This window comes from Heterodontus francisci, chromosome 15, assembly GCF_036365525.1.
Source record: "Heterodontus francisci isolate sHetFra1 chromosome 15, sHetFra1.hap1, whole genome shotgun sequence".
NCBI lineage: Eukaryota > Metazoa > Chordata > Chondrichthyes > Heterodontiformes > Heterodontidae > Heterodontus > Heterodontus francisci.
The window spans coordinates 93,713,177-93,729,353 of record NC_090385.1 but is presented as its reverse complement, the minus strand read 5'-3'; the positions used below and the strand labels follow the sequence as shown (position 1 = coordinate 93,729,353).

Sequence of the window (16,177 nt, the reverse complement as noted above, 5' to 3'; positions counted from 1 at the left end):
GCTAGAGAACTAAAATGTCCACATTCAAGGCCACTACCTTCCGAGAACAGAGTGAAGTAAGTTGGGCCAGGTTAAAAGCCCTATCTGTTGAAGAGTTAAGGAATGTAGCTGGGCAATTGGAGATTACTGTCCATCCAAAAGCCAGGAAGCCTGAAAATCTAAAACCAGTGGCCAACCATTTTAAAATTGACACTCAAGAACCAGGGACAGGCACAGTGTCTGAAATAGACAAAGTAACATCAGCTAAGATGCAGCTAAAACAGCGGGAGTTGAGAATTAGAGTTCCAAGAGAAAGAAAGAGCTTTCGAGAGCGAGAGAGCAACAGAGAGAGAGAGAGAGAGAGAGAGAGAGAGAGAGAGAGAGAGAGAGAGAGAGAGAGAGAGAGAGAGAGAGAGAGAGAGAGAGAGAGAGAGAGAGAATTCCAAGAAAGGGTAAAAGAGCTTTCCAAACGGAATTAAGGCAGCTCGAACTAACTAGAGGAAAGACCCAATACAATCAGTAAAGGTACCACTAGTGAGGGAGTTACTCCTAGCTCAGGACCACCAGGTAAAACCTGGCAGCTTTCTTGCGGGCTGGGGGGAGTGCCCTCCAGATCAGGCACCCTGTGCCCCACGGAGGACCGCCCCAACCGCACCCACTACACAATACACACCCCCACTCCCTAATCTCATTGGGGCCCAGCCACTTTTTTGGGGTCTCGTCAGGGACGTTCAGGGCCCGTCCTTCACCTTGCTAGCGATGCCTGGGTGTAGTCCCAGCAGGGGCCACTGCTCCTGGCGGTACTGCTGGGACTAGGTTACCGGCTCACTGATTTGCTGGCAGCTCCGTTAGGCCGGAAGTCCCACCCAAGGCCAATTAAGGGCTGGGGAGTGAAAAATTCAGGCACAGCTCCCCAGACCTGGAGGCAGGTTCGCCCCTGACTTTTTGGCCGTGGACCAGGCCTCTCACCCAATGTAAAATTCCGACCACTTGTCATGTGAAAAGCCCCTTCCCATCTGCGGTTTTTCCTCTGCAGCAGAGAGAGGAGAAGAAGCAAATGGACCCTGACATGAGCAGAAACCAAATGGGGTTCCCCCTCTCCCTCTCTGCATTGCAGCTTGAAATGCAGAAAGGACTAATTGCCTTTAGGGAAGGAAATGTGCTGCCCTTACCTGGACTGACCTACATGTGACTCCAGACCCACAACAATTTTGCTTACTCTTAAATGCCCTCTGAAATGGCCCAGCAAGCCACTCAGTTGCATCTAACCACTATGAAGTCAATAAAAAAGAATGAAACCAGACGGACCACCTGGCATCAACTTAGGCTCCGGAAACGACAACAGCAAACCCAGCCCGGTCGACCCTGCAAAATCTTCCTTACTAACATCTGTGGGCTTGTGCCAAAGCTGGGAGAGCTGTCCGACAGACTAGTCAAGCAACAGCCTGACATAGTCATACTCACCGAATCATACCTTACAATGACCCAGACACGGCCATCACCATCCCCGGGAATGTCCTGTACCACCAGCAGGACAGACCCAGCAGAGGTGGCGGTACAGTGGGATACGGGAGGGAGGGAGTTTCCCTGGGAGTCCTCAACATCGACTCCAGACCCCGTGAAATCTCATGGCATCAGGTCAAGCATGGACAAGCAAACCTCCTGCTGATTACCAACTACCGCCCTCCCTCAGCTGATGAGTCAGTACTCCTCCATGTTAAACACAACTTGGAGGAAGCACTGAGGGTGGCAAGGACAGAGAATATACTCTGGGTGGGGACTTCAATGCCCAGCATCAAGAGTGGCTCGGTAGCACCACTAGTGACCGAGCCCTAAAGGACATAGCTGCTAGACTGGGTATGCAGCAGGCGGTGAGGGAACCAACAAGAGGGAAAAACATACTTAACCGCGTCCTCACCAATTTGGCTGCTGCAGATGCATCTGTCCTTAACAGCATTGGTAGGAGTGACCACTGCACAGTCCTTGTGGAGATGAAGTCCTGCCTTCACATTGAGGATATGCTCCATCGTGTTGTGTGGCACTACCAGCATGCTAAATGGGATAGATTTCGAACAAGCTAGCAACGGAAAACTGGGCATCCATGAGGCGCTGCGGGCCATTAGCAGCATTGCACTCAACCACAATCTGTGACCTCATGGCCCGGCATATCTCCCACTCTAACATTACCATCAAGCCAGGAGACCAACCCTGGTTCAAAGAACAGTGCAGGAGGACATGCCAAGTGCATACCTCAAAATGAAGTGTCAACCTGGTTAAGCTGCAACACAGGACTACTTGCATGCCCAACTGCGTAAGCAGCATGCGATAGACAGAGCTGAGCAATCCCATAAACAACGGATATGATCTAAGCTCTGCAGACCTGCCACAACCAACCGCGAATGGTGGTGGACAATTAAACAACTAACTGGAGGAGGTGGCTTCACAAATATCCCCAACCTCAATGATGGGGGAGCCCAGCACATCAGCGCGAAAGATGAGGCTGAAACATTTGCAACAATCTTCAGCCAGAAGTGCCGAGTTGATGATCCATCTCGGCTTCCTCCTGAAGTTCCAAGCATCACAGTTACCAGACTTCAGCCAATTCGATTCACTTCACGGGATATCAAGAAATGACTGAAGGCACTGGAGACTGCAAAAGCTACGGGCCCTGACAATATTCCGGCCATAGTACTGAAGACCTGTGCTACAGAACTTGCCGCGCCCCTAGCCAAGCTGTTCCAGTACAGCTACAACACAGGCATCTACCCAGCAATGTGGAAAATTGCCCAGGTAGGTCCTGTACACAAAAAGCAGGACAAGTTCAACCCGGCCAATTGCGGCCCCATCAGTCTACTCTCAATCATCAGTAAACTGATAGAAGGTGTCATCAATAGTGCTATCAAGCAGCACTTGCTTAGCAGTAACCTGCTCAGTTTGGGTTCCACCAGTGTCACTCAGCTCCTGACCTCATTACAGTCTTGGTTCAAACATGGAAAAAAGAACTGAACTCAAGAGGTGAGGTGAGAGTGACTGCCCTTGACATCAAGGCAGCATTTGATCATGTATGCCTTCAAGGAGCCCTAGCAAAACTACAGTCAATGGGAATCAGGGGGAAAACTCTCTGCTGGTTGGAGTCATACCTAGCGAAAAGGAAGATTGTTGTGGTTGTTGCGGATGAATCATCTCAGCTCCAGGACATCACTGCAGGGGTTCTTCAGGGTAGTGTCCCAGGCCCAACCATCTTCAGCTGCTTCATCAATGACCTTTCTTCAATCATAAGGTCACAAGTGGGCATGTTCGCTGATAACTGCACAACGTTCAGCACCATTCGTGACTCCTCAGATACTGAAGCAGTCTGTGTAGAAATGCAGCAAGACCTAGACAATATCCAGGCTTGGGCTGATAAGTGGCAAGTAACATTCGCGCCACACAAGTGCCAGGCAATGACCATCTCCAACAAGAGAGAATCTAACCATCCCCCCTTGACATTCAATGGCATTACCATTGCTGAATTCCCCAACTATCAACATCCTAGCAGCTATGATTGGGCGGCACAGTGGCGCAATGGTTAGCACCGCAGCCTCACAGCTCCAACGACCTGGGTTCAATTCTGGGTACTGCCTGTGTGGAGTTTGCAAGTTCTCCCTGTGTCTGCGTGGGTTTTCTCCGGGTGCTCCGGTTTCCTCCCACAGCCAAAAGACTTGCAGGTTGGTAGGTAAATTGGCCATTATAAATTGCCCCTAGTATAGGTAACTGGTAGGGAAATATAGGGACAGGTGCGGATGTGGCAGGAATATGGGATTAGTGTAGGATTAGTATAAATGGGTGGTTGATGGTCGGCACAGACTCGGTGGGCCGAAGGGCCTGTTTCAGTGCTGCATCTCTAAACTAAACTAAAGAAACTCAACTGGAGCAGTCATATAAATCCTGTGGCTACAAGAGCAGATCAGAGGCTAGGAATCCTGCAGCGAGTAACTCAGCTCCAAAGTCTGTCCACCATCTACAAGGCACAAGTCAGGAGTGTGAGGGAATACTCTCCACTTGCCTGGATGGGTGCAGCTCCAACACTCAAGCAGCTCGACACCATCCAGAATAAAGCAGCCCGCTTGATTGGCACCCCATCCACCAACATTCACTCCCTCCACCACCAATGCACAGTGGCAGCAGTGTGTACCCTCTACAAGATGCACTGCAGCAACGCACCTAGGCTCCTCAGACAGCACCTTCCAAACCCACGACCTCTATCGCCTAGAAGAACAAGGGTAGCAAATGCATGGGAACACCATCACCTGCAAGTTGCCCTCCAAGTCACACACCATCCTGACTTGGAACTATATCGCCGATCCTACACTGTCACTGGGCCAAAATCCTGGAACTCCCTTCCTAACAGCACAGTGTGTGTACCTACCCCCATGGACTGCAGCAGTTCAAGGCAGCTCACCAGGACCTTCTCAAGGGCAATTGTGGATGGGCAATAAATGCTGGCTTAGCCAGCGACGCCCACATCCCATGAATGAATTTTTTAAAAAGCTCTCTTTGTTAACTAAAGAAAACCTATCCGATTGGTTGCTTACTTGCTATGATCATAACAAGAACCAAACACCTAGTGAATTGGCCAGTACATTTACTTTAAGAATTAAACCTGCTGTGGTCAAACAAGGAGAGGGAAAAGAAGGAATCCCTTCGACCCCTCCTCACTTGACCATAACAACAATATAATTTTCCTCAACCTGGTAGTTTAAGTTCCCAGAACAGTACAAAAATGCATGGACCACAGTGAGATAGCTTTGTGATATATTTGAGCTACATTTCCTTACCTTTGACTTGTTGGTATTGTCTAGCAGACACACTTTCCTTTCTAACACCGCAGAAATCATCCATATTCAAAGTGCAATCTCCATTCTACCAAACAGTTAATGTTATAACTAGTTCAGCCTTGCATTGTAATAATAATTATTATAACTATTGGAAACATAAAAGTCCCACTCCTAGATCAGTCATTTTAACAATGGAATCACAGCACAGATGAAGCCATTCAGCCCATCATGCTTATGCCAGCTCTTTGTAAGGGCTATAAAATTAGTCCCACTCTTCTGCTCTTGCCCCAGAGCACTGCGTTTTTTTTTTCAAGTATATGTCCAATTCAATTTTGAAAGTTACTATCAAATCTGTTTCCACTACCTATTCTGGCAGTGCACTCATAACAACTCACTACGTTAAACAAATTCTCGTCATCGCCCCCTGCATCTTTTGTCAATCATCTTAGGTTTGTGGTCCTGAGTACTATCCAGAAAGCTCTGCTGAAAATTGTGGCCATTTAAAGATTGAACAGAGACAAGGTCAAGCTCAGCTGTGAAGCCCTGTTAAACTAGCTAGTCTGTTAACATGATTTTGACTCATCCATGGAAATCACTAAGGTATCAAATAGCTACCATTGCTCATGTGGGAAGCAGAACCCAAGGTTCAGAAAGAAGTGAGAAGGGAAAGGAGAAACAAAAACTGTAAATGGGAAGGGAAAGAATATTTTTAAAAAGCCAAAATATCAAAACTCGTAATTGAGTCAACTGAATATTCTAAATTAGGCCCACAAATCTTTTAAAAATCTTAAGTCATTAATTTTTGAGTAAATAATACTGGAATAACTACTGCATTTATTCCCCAAGCACAAGGGCACAGGAAAAGTCAATACCACTTTAGGCCTCCAAAAGTCAAGGATACAGCTATTAACAGTTGACCGCAATACAAAAGCAAAATACTGCAGATGCTGGGGTGGCACAGTGGTTAGCACCGCAGCCTCACAGCTCCAGCGACCCGGGTTCAGTTCTGGACACTGCCTGTGCGGAGTTTGCAAGTTCTCCCTGTGTCTGCGTGGGTTTTCGCCGGGTGCTCCGGTTTCCTCCCACAGCCAAAGACTTGCAGGTGATAGGTAAATTGGCCATTGTAAATTGCCACTAGTGTAGGTAGATGGTAGGGAATATGGGATTACTGTACGGTTAGTATAAATGGGTGGTTGTTGGGCGGCAGAGACTCGGTGGGCCGAAGGGCCTGTTTCAGTGCTGTATCTCCAAATAAATAAAAATAAAAGCAGAAGATGCTAGAATTACTCAGATCTGGCAGCATCTGTGGAAAGAGAAAGAGAGTTAACGTTTCAGGTCTGTGACCTTTCATCAGAACTGGGAAAAGTCAGAAATGTAATAGGTTTTGAGCAATTGAAAGGAGGGTTCGAAGAATAAAAAAGGTCTGTGATAGGATGGAAGATTAAATGACAAAGGTAGCATGGTGAAAAGCCAAAGGGAGTGGTAATGGGACAAGTGAAGAAACATATGATGTGATTAGAGGTGTGAATGGCAGGATTGCAGCCATCCGAACCCAAAGTAAAAGAATTAATAGGAAAAAAAAACAAGCAGGCAAAAAAAAAAATGGCAAAATGGGGACAGAGGTTACGATCTGAAATTGTTGAACTCAATGTTAAGTCCAGAAGGTCGTAAAGTGTACAGTTGAAAAATAAGGTGCTGTGTTAATCTTGAGCTTGTGTTAAGATTCATTGGAAAACTACAGCAGGCCAAGGACAGAAAGATCAGAGTGGGAGCAAAGCAGAAGATTAAAATGGCAGGCAACTAGGCATTTGGGGTCATGCTTGCGGACAGAACGTTGGCATGCTGCAAAGCGGTCTCAGAGTTCGTGTTTGGTCTCCCCAGTGTAGAAAAGACCACATCGTGAGCAGTGAATACAGTATATTAAATTGAAAGTAGTACAAGTAAATTGTGGTTTCGCTTGGAATGAGTGTTTGAGGCCTTGGACAGTGAGAAGGGAGGGCAGGCGTTGCATCTCCTGTGCTTGCATGGAATGATGCCATAGGAAATGGAGGGAGTGTTGGGGGTGAGAGGTGTCGCAGAGAGAACAGTCCCTTTGGAATGCTGAAAGGGGAGCAGAGGGGAAGATGTGATTGGTGGTGGCATCACGCTGGAAGTGGTGAAAATGGTGGAGGATGATCTGTTGAATACGAAGGCTGGTGAGGTGGTTTGGGGGAGGGTGGGAAAGATGAGGACAAGAGGAACCTTATCATGGTTTCAAGAGGGAGGGGAAAGGGGCGAGAGCAGAAGTTTGTCAAACAGAAAGGACATGGTTGAGGGTCTTGTCAACGCCAGAATCCTCAGTTGAGGAAAAAGGAAGACCTACTGAAAGTACTAATATGGAAGGTTGCATCATCTGAGTGGAAAAGGTGAAACTGGGACAATGGAATCGAGTTCATGCAGAAGTGGGGAGAGGAAGTGTAGTCCTGTAGCCGTGGGCTTATAATGAATATTGGTTAACAGTGCAACCCCAGAAATGGAGACAGAGTAGTCGAAGAAGGGAAGCAAGAATCAGCTTTGGACCATGTGAATGTGAGAGAAGGGTGGAAATTGAAAGTAAAGTCAATTAAATTTTCCAGTTCAGGGTGACAGCAGGAAACAGCACCGATACAATTTTCAATATATCGGAAAAGGAGGTGAGGGAGATGCCTGAGCAGGACTGGAACAAAGAATAAAAACGAAGTGCTGGAAATGCTCAGTAGGTCTGGCAGCATTTGTGAAGAGAGAAACAGAGTTAACATTTCAGGTCTGTGACCTTTCATCACAGACCTGAAATGTTAACTCTGTTTCTCTCTCTTCACAGACGCCGCTAGACCTGCTGAATATTTCAAGCACTTTGTTTTTATTTCAGATTGCCAGCATCTGCAGTATTTTGCTTTTATTTTTCTGGAACAAAGAACATTCCACAAAAAGACAAGCATAGCTAGGGCCAGCAACACCTTTTATTCCTCTCAGAACTACAGATCACCCTCCAAAAGCAGGAATAACGGTGAACCAAAAGTACTCTAAATACTTGATGTATAAAAACAGCAAATTAAAACTTAGTAAATATGTTGTACAGGAATAGACAAACCGTTCAAATTTGAAAATGTTTTATGTGACACTTTGCCATTTAATCAAATTTTCCAGCCTATTTCTAATACTTGGGATCAAACATTACAGTTGAATATTAATGAGGATGTCTCAACATGATTTACATAATTGCCAATTATTGAGAAATTTATATGGTTATTTGGTGGAAGTTATTCTATTTTATATTAAATTATGCAGGCAACCTGGCACTGGCCTGTTTTAATCTGCCAAGTTGCATCACATTGGCAGAATTATTTCATGCTCAAACTCCTTTGGTCCAGACTGCCAGCAGCATGTACAGAGAGCAAAGGCGAATAAACAAAAATTAAGTCTGGCTGCGCTCATGTAAGATCTGACCTTGGATACAAAATACTATTCTCAAGCCTGAGAGCTTCTTGACCATCTGTCCATTTGGTTTTGGAATGGCGCATATACCAAAAAAAAAGCATTAGTATGCAATAGTAATCAGGTAATAGCAACTAGCAAAGTAATGATGTCCTATGCATCATGACGTATACAAAAGCTATTAAAGAACTTACCATGTGTTCTCCACTTAGATCTTGAACCATTTTAATCTGATCAAAGTCAAAAGGCCCTTTGAAGCCGTGCGCTGCTTTAAACTTAACAGGTCTTGTGTAAGGCATCCCCTCATCATCACTGGAAGAAGCATCATCTTGATCTATATGGAACACTAAAAACAGCAACAACTGACAACTTACAGTAGTGACACAAATTCCACAGAGATGATGCTGTCCTGCTCAAGACTGTGATGGTACAACACTCCATTTTGAACTTGGGAGGCACAAGAACAGAGGTAGCAAGAGTAGACCACATGGCCTATCGAGCTTGCTCTGCCATTCAATACGATCATGGCTGATCTTAGGCTAAGTGTGCATGCTTATGTTGGACATGCTTAAAAACCATTTTTTAGATTTGTTTGCCCTTCCCATGTCCACTTACAGGCTTCTTCTATACATCTTCCTACAACCACAACGATGGATAGTCCAAATAATTAGTATAATTGCAAAAGCCACTGACTTTGCTCAACAGGTATAACTATAAGACAACAATCCTGATCAGAAGTTCTTCCAGAAAAAAAATTAAGGCATTAATATTTTATACTCACCTTCATCTCGGACACTCTTAACTTTATTTACAGCTTTTTCACCATACTCTTCAGCAAAGTGCTTGGCTCTCTTTACCGATTTACCCAAAAATTTCTTCAGTTGATTGCTGCAAAAGAGTGACATCTATCAGACGAAAATGCGCCTTGCAGATCTCCCGAAAATGTTCACGGACAAACAGTCCAGAATGCAAATAGCAGTTAAAGTAACAAGTGAAGTTTTAATATTGATACTGAACTGAAAGTATGAATAAAGGTCAAGATTGTCCGTCATTATGGTGCTTAGAGCCAGGCTTAATACCTCAATAGATGTATTGAAATTTAAGAGATGGCAAGTTTGCAGAGAATGTCATGAGATAAACCTCCCAAATTCTAGTTGTTTTGGGAGGTGGTAGGAGTCAAGAGGAGAAAAACAGGAGAGAAACAGAAAACAAATGCCGTTATCTTGCATTTGCTGGTTTGGCAATTTAAAATCACTCTCTCCAGAAAGGTTATCACTGCTGCTTGGACAAACAACTGAGTAATATTATTCTGGGATCATGAGCACTGAGGATGTTACATCTCAGTTTATCAGAGAAACTACGATCTCTCTAACCAAAATAAACCACTCTTCGTAAAAGTTGTTTAACACCACTGCACACATGCTGCTGGTATTTAGTAGAAGATTATGAGACTGTAGCAACTGTAAACAACTGTATAAATTTAATTTGGTCTGATAGATAGTAAAACATACTAGTTACAAGAATGATTGAATCAAGAGTGTTACATAGTGTCAAATTTAAGGTTGCAGTAGTCCAATAGCTACTGGTCTCAGGTTAGATCTGTGGAGTGTGAACAAAGTTATACCATCAACCATCCATCACTGTCTGCCAAAAGAAGCTCTCATGTATTGCATGGAATTACAAACGGGTTATTTGACCCACTTGGTCTATGCCACTGTACACATTCCACATGAATTTCCTCGATTGAAATTACGTCTTACCATCTTGCCACCATATCCCTCCATTCCCCGCTCTATGTTTACATGAAGCTACTCATTAAGTGTTAGAATGCAGCAGCTTGTTTTCAGAAAGTGTCTTTTACTTGGAGCTCCACAGAGGTGTATCATACAAAAATTGACTGAGCCAAAAGGAGGAAATATTAACAGCAGTGACTGAAAGCTTGGTTACTCAAATTGCTGCAACACAGCATCCTGGAAAAACCTCCCATTACATAACTTCAGTGCTGAGTTATAGTGTCATTTTTGTGCCAATGGACACCCGAAATCCAGCTGTGTCAACACTGAAGTGACTGTATAACTGCATCCTGGGAGCAGCATGATTTATATTTTATTGAATAGGAAGAAACTCCATTGGCTTTTCTTTCATTCTACTAGAATAAATTTATTCAAATTCTAATTTTTTTAAAAATGGCATTTTACTGCAATCAGGAAATTCCTCTAGCTGGATCTACTTCTTTGTGAAGCCACTCCAGTGAACTATAGTAAACTTTCCCACAAAGTCTTGCAGTAGCACCAGTGCAAACCACAGCAAGTTCAAACCAGCCTGAGGTTTGCTCTGGACTTCAACCCAAGGTTGAGGGATGGAGAAGCAAGCATTAAAACCCTGGTTTCCAGGAATTGGGATTTCTAGAGTGGCCCTCAGGCCATTTTGACACTATGCCCTGAACTGTTTGCAACGCAGCCACTCCATAACACTCCTTGTAATGATCAACAGGAGAAGACCAGAAGAGATAGAGACCATATTCTAGGATCTCCATGTTAGCAAAGAAATTTGCAAAAAGTGGGCTTAATGTCTTCTATAAGCATTTTTAATAAAATGTACATGCCCACAGACTTTCCTTTCACTTGAATGCCAAATTAGTGCTGATCACATTACTGCCATATCAACACATAGCAATTAAAGGATTCTCCATGCTTGTTAGTATACCCAGAGTGGAAAACAGGCTGTTAGTATTCAGTGGTGATGCAGAACAGATCCTTGCTTTGTGCGACCTAATTTGACCAGATGTGATATATATTTAGACTAGGTTCATTCCATATTGCAGGGAAATATACATTTGGAATGTTACATTTCACTATTTCAGCACTATTATCTCGCCAAGAAGCTATAGATAGTCATAGTCATAGAGATACAGCACCGAAACAGGCCCTTCAGCACACCGAGCCCGTGCCAACCATCAACCACCCATTTATATGAATCCTACATTAATCCCATTTTTCCCTTTCACATCCCCACCTCCCCTCAATTCTCCTACCACCTACCGACACTAGGGGCAATTTTTACAATGGCCAATTTACCTATCAACCCGCAAGTCTTTGGCATGTGGGAGGAAACCGGAACACCCGAAGGAAACCCACACGGTCACATGGAGAACTTGCAAACTCCGCACAGGCAGTACCCAGAACCGAACCCGGATCGCTGGAGCTGTGAGGCTGCGGTGCTAACCACTGCGCCACTGTGCATGGTACTTTACAACACAAAACTAAAAACATGCAAGAAAAATGTTCATTACAACTTAACAACATGCTCCAATTTATGTGGCAGAATATAAATTATGGTATAAGCAACAACACTTCCTCAAAGTATTGCTAAATATTTCCTATTAAGGAAGCCTATTTGAAACAGCAACAATTCAATAATTTTTTTGAACAATAAATTAACTTACGTTTTCTGTTTGATTTTGTGGCCATCTTGCTCAGATTGAGTTGGTTGAATCTTTTCTTCATCATCTGACTGTGCAGCATCATTACTACAATGACAAAACCATTCTGATTAAAGCACAGAATCTACTTGCTAACATAGGATATTTTACATGCAGTCATTAGTCTAAATTCTTACTGAATTAATACACCAACGCAGTTTAAAATCAGATCACAAGTTGATTCCTGTACTCGGCTCATGAGCATTTCTCCTGTTAATTGATGTTAGGCATCAACTGAAAAAATGAGCCACTGTTAAAGTGTGCTCAAGTGTACGAACAAGTTGGAAGCAATTACATCTGAATAGATATTAAACAGTCCCTGAGAGAGGTAGGAATACCTTTTGCTTGTTTTTTTAATGTTAACTAAACAGCCCATTCAAGAATAGTGTGAAACCTGCTTTATGCTCTTGTTGACTTTTCAATGTCAGTGAATGGAGTAAAAATGTACTCCTTAAATCGGTAAATTTGAGAAAGAATGTACACTGTCATTTTTATTCTGATAAGATTTAACTTCCGATTTGCATCAAAAATGAAACCTCACCAGCATGTCATGTTACATGTGATGCTTCACATTTCTTCTAGATATTTTACTGAATATACAGAAACTTTTACGGTTGGACACTGCAGCCCAGAGAACAGAGAACGTCGTCACAAGTTGGTTCACAAATTTAACATAGAATCAACTTTTAACTAGAAATTAGATCAAAAGTCAGCCTGGGCTTGGTATAAAATAAATTTCATGACGAAATTGACAAAAGGAGCAATTAGAAATGTGGTGGGGGCAGGTATCAGCACTGACCACATACCTCACATACTCCTTTGTTCGGCGCATGATGTGTAATGTCAGTGGGTTAAGGCCTTTGGGAAGCTTTTCCTCAGCCATATTCAGGGGGATCTCTTCCCCAGTGTCTAGATTCTTCACCATCACGCTTGCTAGAATTTCCTTTTATAAAGCAAGAAACTAGTTGTTTAACACTCTTTTACAGCAAGCCATATAAATGTAACAGGTTAAGTGCACATAATCAGACCTCTTGACATAAAAGGACTAAAGTACAGCACAATGTGTAGCAATTGACAAGAACATACAGTAAGTTACTGCGATGTGCCAAAAGAATATTATTGCTGTTAATGCCTATTACAGGTGGTTGATGATATTATTCGGGGGGGCGAGAAGAGAAAGGGCATTGGAGTGTGCTAATTTCATTTTGCATTGCATCAATTACATCATTCCTCAAACCATTTACAGCTTCCTCAAATGATAAAGCAACTATTCTGTATAATGCATTATCATCCAAAGCAACTATCCTGTATAAAGCATCATCATCCAAAATATGTATCAAGTTGAAAAGGAAGGAGTTACATTCTTGCACACCAATATGTATAGAGTCAATAAATCTCACTCAGCAAGGGGGAATTTACAGACTGGCTCTGTAACTAGTCTGAACTAGAATCTGGGCCCAAACTAGTCAAAAGCATGAGGTGATAGCCAAAGTTCTAATTTTTGCATTCCGTACACCATCAACATTCTATGTTAGCAATCTGTCGAGATTGTAATCATGCTGAAGTTTTTACTTTTCAAATATACAAACTGGATGGTTTTATTTTAATAAAAAAGTCAACAGATGAAACTCTCCGCCGAACAAAGGCGGTGGAGGGGTACCACCACCACCTGGTAAACGGGACCTGGAACAAGCAGAGATCAGCAGCCGCCAGCCTCTCAATCCGGTGCCGGGGAGGAGGGTGGGTGGGGGTGGGAGGGGTAAGGGTTTTTCCACATGCTTGACCATTCCAAGCAGGGCATGTGAAGGCCAAAACATTAATTCAGATAAGATGCATGATTGGTGAGGAGACCTATCCTTGCACATTAAAGTGCAAGATAGATAGATAAAAGGGTCTGCTGCATGTGGTTATGTGCTACATAACCTCAAGTGCTATATAACATAGGTCGGAAGCAAGATCAGATCAACAGTTATTTGTTCAAGCAAGAAAACTGGCACAGTCCCAACGGGCTGTTTGGCTGCCTCTTATGCTATAAACTTTTCCAATTGTACTTCCTGGACCCTTTTGGAAGCTTACACCAGATTCAATCTATTAAGTGCTAATTAGCTGATAAGCACAAGTATTGGTTGCAGACTGTGAATGGCAAGACCTTTCTCCAATTAGTGTAACCATACCAGCAAATGATCAGTATTACAACTAAAGATGAAGCACCATAAAAGCTGTGCCAACAAGCTAAAGCTGAAGAACTCCTATTACATTTTGTTCACCCCCCACCACCCCTGCAAATACAGTCATCATAGCAAAAGAACAATAAGAGACAATCAGAAGAGCATCATATGGGAAGATGTGATGCGAAATGGTGGCATTGTGCTGTCAGAAAGGTGGAAACCATATATTTCTACATGACTGACTAACTTAGAATGTTTTATAAATCTGATACTTAGACCAAACAGGGAATCAATATTCTTGACTAAATTTTGCCACTGAAAGAAGATATAATTTCACTACTAGTTGCGTAACATTAGTGAGATCATTGTGTACAAGTATACCAACAAATTAACATTATTCAATTCACTGACCTAGATGACATTTCACAGTATGAATGAGTCTTGAGGAAAAAAAAAATCAGGAATATATGATATACTTTTATTTAATAAGTCAATCGCCTCTATCTTCATGAATATATAGTCCAATGCATTTGAGAGAAAAAAATGTCCTTTGTGAGAGATGAGGAAGAAAATGAAATATGAAAATACAATTTCTCAATAACCAGGGTGTTGCAAGTGACCTCAGTACCCCTAGACCAGAGGGCCAGATTCCTGACAATAAGTCCTACTGGGGAGTGCATGTGAGGATGTAAAGTTTAGCAGCACTAGGCTTCGCTGCGATGCTCTGCAGAGTTGAACAACACTAAGATAATCACTGTTAAATCCCAAGAAAGATGAATGGTCACATGGGTCAGATATTGGATACTGGCTGCAGTCAAGAACCAGACATCTGTGGGAAAAGTCAGTGCTTCAGGAGAGCTGGAGAGAAAACTGGCATAAACAGTGCCAGTGCTGTTGGGTATTTTTAAAAATCAATAGAAATAAGCACAGATAAATGCTGTCAAGGGAATTCTTTTAGACACTGACCTTCAGTGTACTGTTTCACTTTGAGATGATCTAACTACTGTACTGACCATAGTTTCCAGTTTACAACGAAGGGAACTAAATACAGAATATCGGTTCTACACGTTCTGCATACATTTTTGGAGGTTACTACATTTGTATGTTTGGAAGTCAGGTCTTAAAAACAAATAGGACAACATTAAATGATAAAAAGGTTAGAAAACATCTGATCTGGAGATGGGAATTGCAACAGTTTTGAAATGAATTAAAAATTCATTGATAGGGTTAATATTTTTTATTCACATCATCAATCTGAATATCTATAAGGCATGTCACATTTTTCAAAGAGAAAGTATACAATCTTTCACTTATTTTTGCTAGACAAATTACTAGAATTCTTCACCTCATCTGTAAGTTCTCGTCCAGAGTTTGATCTTGGTCTTTGTGGTCCTATTACCTCAGTTTCAGGAATACCAGATACTGTTTCTCCAGCCCCTTTTCCATTTTCCTGTAAATTGGATTAAAAAGCTCTCATCAAATGAGAAGTTAGCAATCAGGTAAATTGCATCTTACTTTTTTTTAGGTCTGGATTATTATGCTTAATTTTCACTTAATGAACACTAAATAATTCAGAAGTGCTTGAGAGGTCATTGTGCCAATGCTCTGCAATGCACTGGATTCAATTTCTCATTTATTTGAAAGTGAAATGGAACTCTGCCAAATAATTTATGTTTGGAAGAAGGGTTCTGCACTTTTCCAGAACAGATTTTAGACACTGAAAACACAATTCAAGGTGATTACATTAGATGTCCCATCTCTGCTAAAATTAATAGAAAATGAACTTTTAAAAACTAGGATATTGGTGGCAATGAACAGACTCAGAGTGGACAACGGAAAAGAAGTCGGCCATTCAGCCTCTCGAGCCTGTTCTGCCATTCGATAGGATCATTGCTGAGCTGTACCTTAACTCCTTCCACTCAATTCAGCTCCATATCCTTTCATACCTTTTAGCAAAAAAAGTGATCAATCTCAAATTTGAAATTAACTAAGCAAGCATCTACTGCTCTGTGGGAAAGAGTTCCACACTTCCACCACCCTTTGCGTGAGGAACTGTTTCCTAACTTCTCTCCTGAATGGCCTGGCTCTGATTTTAAGGCTTTTTCTACCTTGTCCTAGAATCACTCATCAGTGGAAAAAGTTTCTCTCTATCTACCCTATAAATTCCTATCAAAATATTAAAAACCTCAATCAAATCACCCCTTAACCTTCAATATTTCAGGAGACACAAGCCTAGTTTATGTCATCTCTCCTCACAACCTAACCCTTCGAGCCCTGGT

At 42.5% G+C, this 16,177-nt stretch overlaps 1 protein-coding gene across 1 annotated transcript in view; it reads right to left on the bottom strand.

Annotated features, from left to right (window-relative positions):
- Positions 1-16,177, bottom strand: part of wdr44 (WD repeat domain 44) — a 115,587-nt gene that overhangs the window by 29,447 nt on the left and 69,963 nt on the right. The window contains exons 6-10 of the mRNA XM_068047854.1: positions 15,244-15,348; positions 12,537-12,673; positions 11,695-11,778; positions 9,031-9,137; positions 8,444-8,595 (exon numbers count right to left, since the gene is read on the bottom strand). Coding sequence (XP_067903955.1) covers positions 8,444-8,595; positions 9,031-9,137; positions 11,695-11,778; positions 12,537-12,673; positions 15,244-15,348 — 585 coding nt within the window. The remainder of the gene's footprint in view (positions 1-8,443; positions 8,596-9,030; positions 9,138-11,694; positions 11,779-12,536; positions 12,674-15,243; positions 15,349-16,177) is intronic.